Source organism: Saccostrea cucullata, unplaced genomic scaffold, assembly GCF_032062105.1.
Source record: "Saccostrea cucullata isolate Sc308-1 unplaced genomic scaffold, CSIRO_AGI_Scuc_v1 ctg19310, whole genome shotgun sequence".
NCBI lineage: Eukaryota > Metazoa > Mollusca > Bivalvia > Ostreida > Ostreidae > Saccostrea > Saccostrea cuccullata.
Window position 1 is genome coordinate 1 of NW_026939101.1, and position 8957 is coordinate 8957.

General features: G+C 37.8%; 1 protein-coding gene across 1 annotated transcript; it reads right to left on the bottom strand.

The window, feature by feature from the left end:
• Nucleotides 1–2555: 2555 nt before the first annotated feature.
• Nucleotides 2556–8854, bottom strand: LOC134252230 (uncharacterized). The gene is made up of 4 exons (XM_062734652.1): nucleotides 8711–8854; nucleotides 3554–8249; nucleotides 3174–3227; nucleotides 2556–2906 (listed from the first exon to the last, which is right to left on the bottom strand). Exons 2-4 carry the CDS (start codon nucleotides 7685–7687, stop codon nucleotides 2556–2558), a joined length of 4539 nt encoding a protein of 1512 aa, XP_062590636.1. The 5' UTR covers nucleotides 7688–8249; nucleotides 8711–8854.
• Between the last annotated feature and the right edge of the window lie 103 nt (nucleotides 8855–8957).

The following is an 8957-nucleotide window of genomic DNA, read 5'->3' on the forward strand; positions in this document are numbered from 1 at the left end:
CTGCGATATTTAATTTTAGCGACATAATTTTTACACATTATTTTAGTGCAACATTTAGGAATTCAACTTGGATATATCAAAGTGTAAAAGGCGTCTAAAATATATCATAAAAGAACTATTTATCAGAGATTGTTGTCATAATTAAGTCGCCAAACCTTGAAGTAATTGTATTTGACAACATTTTTATGTCATAATATCGTGTTCTAATACAACAACACGAGGCGGTTATACGTTTCCGTACAGGACTAGTTATTGTCGTCATGTCACAGTAAACAGGAAGGGCTGAGTAATCGTCCTCATGTCACGGTTAACACAGAGAGGACTAGAAATTGTTGTCTTGTCACAGTTGAACACAGACAGGACCAGTAATTGTCGTCATGTCACAGTAAACACAGACAGGAGTAATAGTTGTCGTCATCTCACCGTGAACACAGACAGGACTAGTAATTGTCGTCATGTCGCAGTAAAAAAAAAACAGGACCAGTAATTGTCGTCATGTCACAGTAAACACAGACAGGACAAGTAATTTTCGTCATGTCACAGTAAACAGAGGCAGGACTAGTAATTGTCGTCATGTCACAGTAAACAGAGACAGGACTAGTAATTGTTGTCATGTCACAGTCAACACAGACAGGACAAGTAATTTTCGTCATCTCACCGTAAACACAGACAGGACTAGTAATTGTCGTCATGTCACAGTAAACACAGACAGGACCAGTAATTCTTGTCATGTCACAGTAAACACAGACAGGACTAGTTATTGTCGTCATGTCACAGTAAACACACACAGGACTAGTAATTGTCGTCAAGTCACAGTAAACACATACAGGACTAGTAATTGTCGTCATGTCACAGTAAACAGAGACAGGACTAGTAATTGTTGTCATGTCACAGTCAACACAGACGGGACTAGTAATTGTCGTCATGTCTCGGTTAGCATATACAGGACTAGAAATTGTCGTTAATTGTTGTACTGTCACAGTAAACACAAACAGAACTAGTAATTGTCGTCATCTCACAGTAAACTTAGACAGGACCAGTAATTGTCGTCATGTCACAGCTAACACAGACAGGACTAGTAATTTTGGTCATGTCACAGTTAACACAGACAAGACCAGTAATTGTCGTCATGTAACAGTTAACATGGACAGGACCACTAATTGTCGTCATGTCTCAGTAAACACAGACAGGACTAGTAATTGTGGTCATGTCACAGTAAACACAGACAGGACTAGTAATTGTCGTCATGTCACAGTAAACACGGACAAGACTAGTAATTGTCGCCATGTCACAGTAAACACGGACAGGAGTAGTGATTGTTGTCATGCCACACAAAACACAGAAAGGACTAGTAATTGTCGTCATGTCACTGTAAACACAGAGAGGACTAGTAATTGTCGTCATGTCACAGTAAACACAGACAGAACTAGTTATTGTCGTCATGTCACAGTAAACACGGAGAGGACTAGTTATTGTAGTCTTGTAACAGTAAACACAGACATGAATAGTAATTGTCGCCATGTCACAGTAAACACGGACAGGACTAGTCTTCCCAAAATCACAAAGCAATGTATACAAAATAGTTTTATTACAGATATTTACAAACACACGCGTTTCTACATGGCCCAATGGCTTCCTGCTGGATGGCATAAAAGGATAACTGGCCTAAATAAATGGGGCCTATAAAATAAAACAAAGTTAGATACAGACATAATATAATTATACATATAATTGCTCATACTTGTACATTTTACTGTACATTGACTTAGGTGCATTTTACTGCATTACACATAACATAGTTGCATTTTACTGCACTGAACTTATACTTCACTTCAAATCACTTCATACTACTTTACTTCATAGAACATTTACGTTCACACATAAACTAAGTGTATTACTTGTAGAGAACCACTTTAAGACGAATACTATACGCCATACTTTATACATACAACACTACATCTACATTATACATATACTCATACAATTATACTTTTACTTATAACACATATACTTTACATGAGCAAATACTACTTTGAATCTAACTTACAAATGAAATTATAGAACAAAGTTCTGTGGCCATTTCAGGAATTAAAAAACCGTAAATAAACCATACAGCTTACAATAATAAATAAAATACACTTACCCAGAATAGGTGGACCTCTGGTCATGAAATATTAATAAAATATATAACTAAACAGGTAGAAAGTTGAGCAGTCTTAGACTCGACCGCTCTCTTCAGTTGCTACGCCCAATCTGATTCTCAAATCGGGATTTTAAATCGCCAGGTAAAACCTGCTAAACAAGCTTAAAAGTATGGTAAACATATTGGGCTTAAATTATTAGTTAAATAGTTATCAGATAAAAACATATGGAATTCAAATACGGACATCAATTGTGACATTACCTTCCCCCTTTAAAGAAAAATTACATTCATGTAATTTTTTCCCAAACACAATTTATGTACAAGATTTTTTTTTTATTTTTTAAACATAAGATAAAACAAGATAAAATTCTTCTTTCATCAACTTTATTTACATACAGTTACTGACGGATTATTACTGTCTGCTTAAATAATCCGCTCCTACATTGTCCTTCCCTCTGATAGCCCTGATGCGGAATCGGTACGGCTGAAGTGACAATGCCCATCTCATTAGTCTGGAGTTCACGAGCTTCGTCTTATTCAAATATACCAGCGGATGGTGATCTGTCTCTAAAATAAACTCTCTGCCATAGAGATACCTGTGAAACTTTTGCACTGACCAAATGATACCCAAACATTCCTTTTCTATCGTTGAGTAGTGTTCTTCACTTGGTTTTAGTTTGCGGCTGGCATAGGCAACAGGGAGTTTGAATTCACCTTCTTCCTGTAAAAGTACTGCTCCAATATCCCTGTCGGATGCATCAGTCTGTACAATGAAAACCTTGGAAAGATCTGGTAATTTCAAAATCGGAGATTGAATAATAGATGCTTTTAGATTTTGAAATGCTAATTCCTGAGCTTCTGTCCACTGAAGTTTACTAGGAGAGAACTTTCTTGTGAGGTCTGTTAATGGAAGAGCTATATGGGCAAAATTCGGGATAAACAGGTCCAGTCCAAAGACTATTTCTACCTACGTAGGTATTAATAGCTACCTAGGTATTTAAAGCTACCTAAAGTAGCTATTTTTACCTACTTTCTGCTTTACTTGCATTTTGTAGCCAAAGGCATGAACGGCGATACAGTCACACTGAATGAATAGACAAAAATTTGGCCAAAAAATGAAAATCGTATTTTATCAATTTTGCATAGAAACTAATGTAAAATTGCCGATTCAGGAAGTAATCATTTTTTCGCCAAAATTTTGTTGTTTTCATCATTAGTGTGACCGTATCAAAAAATATGGTATTCACCATGTTGCGCCGTTTGGTCTTTTGGTCGTAAAATGCAGAAATTATATAAAGTAGGTAAATATAGCTACTTTTGGTAGCTTTAAATACCTAGGTAGCTATTAATAGCTACGTAGGTAGAAATAGTCTTTGGACTGGACCTGATAAACTTTCTGTAAAAATTTACCAGTCCTAGAAAAGATCGCGTAGGATGGTTCGCCTGTTGTATAGCCGACACTTTATCTGGATGAGGATGTACTTTGTCATCGCCTATGATATGGCCCAAACACTCCAGTTTCCGATAAGTCAAAGAACATTTCATTGGTCTGGCGGTGAGATTCGCTGAACGGAGACGCTGTAAAACCTGAGAAAGCACAGAGATATGTTGATCAAAAGTATGAGTAAATATCAAGATATCATCTATGAAATTATCAACATTAGAAACGTTGTTGAGCACCTCGCGCATGAGACGACAAAAAGTAGCCGGAGCTGTGACCAGCCCGAACGGCATTTTGGTGAACTGGAAAAGACCTTGGGGAGTCTGAAAAGCTGTCATTGGACGGGCAGAATCAGACAACGGCACTTGCCAGTACCCCTTTGACAAATCTAACCGTGAGAAGTATTTATGACCTGATAATTTCGCAAACATTGCGTCAACATCAGGCATAGGCTCCGCATCAAACACAGTAATGCGATTCAGAGCTCTAAAATCGACGCAAAACCGATATGTGTTGTCCTTCTTTGCAACAAGGACTATTGGGGATGAACATGGGCTTTCCGAATATTCTATTACCCCGATTTCTAACATTTTACGTACCTCATCTTTCACCGTTTCCATCATAGCAAAAGGGATTTGTCTCGGACTTACTCTCACAGGTTTATCCGTTGTTGTCCTGATTTCATGTTCAAGCACATGTGTGTGGCCTGGTACATCTGTTAAAACATCACTATACCTGTATAAAAGATCCATAAGAGTTTGTCTCTCCTCTCTGTTGAGATCTGGATTCACATCTACATCTTTGTAGGATTCTCGAGACTGTACGTGTACGAACTCTGCTTCTTCATCATACTCACCAACTGATTCATCAAACTGAATTTGTTCTGAATCTACAACTGACATAACACATTGAACAACTGGTTCACAACGTTCTACATATCTTTTTAACATGTTTGCGTGATAGGTCTTAACTTTTCCCTTCACGTCTAACTGATAGTCTACTTTACCTATCTTTTTCACAATTTGAAAAGGGCCTTTCCATTGCATAAGGAGCTTATTACTATCAGAAGGCAACAAAACCAAAACTTTCTCACCTGGTTTCATATTTCGTACTCTAGCCTTCTTGTCAAAGTACACTTTGTGTCTTTGTGACGCCCTCTTAAGATTCTCCTGTGCCAACTCCCAAGTTGACTCCAATCGCTCGCGGAGATCTAAAATGTACAGGTAGGTAGACTTTACCTGTTGATCTGGAATTTCTTTCGTCCATAGTTCTTTCAGGATCGTCATGGGTCCTCTTACCGTACGACCATATAACAACTCAAAGGGAGCAAAGCCCAAACTTTCCTGGGGCACCTCACGATAGGCAAAAAGCACAGTGGGTAGATATTTGTCCCAGTCTCTTGGTCTATCAATACACATACGTTTAAGCATTTGCTTAAGAGTGCCGTTAAAACGTTCAACTAACCCGTTGCACATAGGGTGATACGGAGTAGTTGTTAACTGTTTCAACGAAATGAGTCTACTCACCTCTTTCATGAGCCCGGAAGTAAATTGACTTCCCATGTCTGTTAATATTTCCTCTGGAATACCTGTGTAGGAGAACATCTCAAGTAAGGCCTCAGCAACCCGCTCTGTGTTTATTCCTGGAAGCGCCTTCGCTTGTGGAAATCTTGTGGCGTAATCAACTAAAGTCAAAATAAAACGATTACCTTTTTCAGTTGGAGGGTGCAGTGGACCTACAATGTCTACAGCAACTCTTTTAAAAGGCACGTCTATCAAAGGCATTCTACCTAAAGGAACTTTTGTTACTGTACCCTTAGACACGGTTCTTTGGCATGTATCACAGGACCTACAAAATCGTTTTATCTCCGACTGCATTCCTGGCCAAAAGAACTCTGACAAAATCCTAGAAATGGTTCTACTTATCGCTAAATGACCAGACATGATCGATTCATGAGCTAATTTCATTACAATATGACGAAACTTTGATGGGACTATAAGTTGAGAATAGGTCTTACCACCGTCCTTTTCTGCTGACACATATTCCCTGTACAGAAGACCATTCTTTTCAAACCATTTGACCTTACCATCACGTGAAGTACGACCTTCCTGTGCATATCTGCGTGCTGTTTCGAGTGACGGATCTGACTGCTGTTCTCGCAATATGTCATCTGTGTTGATTTCATCTTTGACAATATCTGGCACTTTAAGTGGTTTATACTTTTTCTGTTTTTCTTTTACCTGTTGTCTTGTTTCTACCGCTGTGATAGTGTTAGGTTTCCATTCTGGATCCGGATCATGAGGTTTCCTCGCATTCTCTACTTCACCTATAATCAGATCAAAGACAGGATTTTCCATACACCAACATTCATACTCACCTGATACATATGGAGAATCAATGACAACCTTTGCCACTGGGACCACTATTCTTGTGTTGTCTGCCAAAACACACGTTTCTTGTCTACCTGTAAAGTTTTCCTCTTTTACCAAACTCTTGCGCACTACAATGTTTCGACATCCTGAATCTCTCAGTAAAGTAACTGGATGACCTTCAACGTAACCAGCTGAAAGAGGCATTGGTTTCGCTGTAGAATGACATGCTGATGTTAAAACGGTTGTATGGTCACTTACCTGACTATAAATAGACGGGTTTTGACTGTAAATCAGCGCTGCGCAGTTACTTGGATTTGCATTACTATCACTTGTTTGACCTTTCCCACGTTCGTCCTTGCACACTGCTGCACTTGAGTTTTTACTTTTAAATCTGCACTGGGTTGCAATGTGACCATATTTGTTACACACAAAACATTTTCTTTCATTGTTTGGAACAAACCTTGGCTTCTGTTGCTGATGCTGACGTGCATCTTTGGGTTTTTCTGGTACCTTACTTACCTCTGGTTTGTTCACTGCCTTTGAACACAAATTGATAGCACTAGTATTTCTAGCTTCCCTAAACTGATCAGCTAACATACTCATCTGATCCACTGTCTTTGGAACATTCTGCTTCAGAAATACAGCCAATTCAAAATTACACACATGTAACATTTGATCTCTAAGCATAAGATCGAAAAGAGCCTCAAATGAACAAGTAATTTTGGACATTTCTACCCACCGAGTCAAGTAAGAAGCAAGTCTAACAGTGAACTGAGAAAATGTTTCCCCAACTTCAGGTCTACAAGAACGAAATTTCTTTTTAAAACCATCCTCTGTCATTTCGTACCTACGTAGTAAAGCTGCTTTAAGTTCATCGTAGTCACTTACTTTTGACGTGGACATAAGAGCATATACATCTAGAGCTCGTCCTTTCAATAAAGCACTGAGGTGTGTCGACCATAAAGGCTTTTCCCAATTCATGGCTGTCGCAAACCTCTCAAACCTTCTCAAATAGCTGTCAATTTCGTCTTTGTTTTCGTCAAAAGGAGGAATTTTCGGTACACTAGGTTTTACCATAACATCACTAACCTTACCTTGTGCACTTTTGTTTGCTAGTTCTAATTCGTGTTCCTCTTGTAGCTGCTTCATCTTCATCTCATGATACATGCGTTCCATCTCTAGCTGATATTCTCGTTCTTCTTTTTCTCTCTGTCGAGCCGCTGCTCTCTCTTCACGCTGTAATTTCTGTTGTTCTGTAACATAATTTCTTAACTCTTCTTTTTCATAACCTAACTTCTCGCCTGCAGCGATTAAATCTTGTACCGAGTCCATTTTTACGGACATGACCTTTTTAACATAACACCTAGACCTTTCTAACACCTTTGTGTGACCACTTATATACTGCACTTCTACATGTACTACTAACGACTCTACTGTACTTTGATTTCTACTTTCTATATACTGTGGTACTACATGTATAAGTACTACTAATGTCACTACTATACTCGGAATTTTACTTCCTACTGAATTTGAAAGTTTGAGATTGGGCGACACAACTGTTAATACTTTTGACTTATTTACCACACTACTTTTACCCTGACCAGTCTCCACGTACTCTGAGGAAGTCCACCCCTCACTACTTCTAGAAACCTTCTGGACCCCAAATGACCATGGAACATTGCCTACAATAACAATTGCAAAAGTGAGAACAATTACAAACTTCATGTACATACAGAATACAATTAGAGAACATGTATGAAATATTCACTAGATTTCAAGGCAAGTAATTCACTATTTTAACTACTTTTATAACAAAGTCTTTTGTATGTATTTTAAAATGTTTTCAGTAGTTGTTTTCTTTTTCTTACAATTTGACAATAAATGTTTTATTTGAAATAAACAGTTAAGAAAGTTTCCTGTCGGATGAATTCAAGTCGTCTTGCTTTAGGACATCAGGCACTGTCGGTGATATGTAGATTTCCTCTGCGAGGTTCCATATCCGAAGACAACGCCTGTATTTGGAATCTGTTTCCAGCTAGACTGTCTATCCTGACGTCGTCCTGTGTTAACGTTGATATCCTTGGATATCCTGGGACTGAATTCCTGGGATTGGTATCCCACTTCTGACACCAATTTTGTCGCAGGGTGGCTGGCGGCTTTCCAAAATCACACAATACAGTTTTGTTAAAATATAGTTTTATTTACAAAAATGTACAAACACACGCGTTTCTACATGGCCCAATGACTTCCTGCTGGATGGCATAAAAGGATAACTGGCCTAAATAAATGGGGCCTATAAAATAAAACAAAGTTAGATACAGACATAATATAATTATACATATAATTGCTCATACTTGTACATTTTGCTGTACATTTACTTAGGTGCATTTTACTGCATTACACATTACATAGTTGCATTTTACTGCACTGTACTTATACTTCACTTCACTTCACTTCATACTACTTTACTTTATAGAACTTATACGTTCACACATAAACTAAGTGTATTACTTGTAGACAACCACTTTAAGACGAATACTATACTCCATACTTTATACATACAACACTACGTCTACATTAAACATATACTCATACACTTATACTTTTACTTATAACACATATACTTTACATGAGCAAATACTACTTTGAATCTAACTTACGAATGAAATTATAGAACAAAGTTCTGTGGCCATTTCAGGAATAAAAACCGTCAATAAATCATACAGCTTACAATAATAAATAAAATACACTTACCCAGAATAGGTGGACCTCTGGTCATGAAATATTAATAAAATATATAACTAAACAGGGGAAAACTTGAGCCGTCTTAGATCTCGACCGCTCTCTTCAGTTGCTACGCCCAATCTGATTTCACGGGATTTTAAATCGCCAGGTAAAACCTGCTGAACAAGCTTAAAAGTATGGTAAACATATTGGGCAAATAATATTGGTAATATAGTAATCAGATAAAAATATATGGAAATCAAATACGGACATCAAT

Excerpts from the sequence above, each read along its gene's own strand:
- LOC134252230 (XM_062734652.1), bottom strand. The coding sequence starts at position 7,687 with ATGTACATGAAGTTTGTAATTGTTCTCACTTTTGCAATTGTTATTGTA. Across the intron at positions 3,228-3,553 it reads CGCGATCTTTTCTAGGACTG|TGTGACTGTATCGCCGTTCA; the intron begins GTAAATTTTTAC and ends CTATTCATTCAG. Across the intron at positions 2,907-3,173 it reads AAATGCAAGTAAAGCAGAAA|ACTGATGCATCCGACAGGGA; the intron begins GTAGGTAAAAAT and ends TTCATTGTACAG.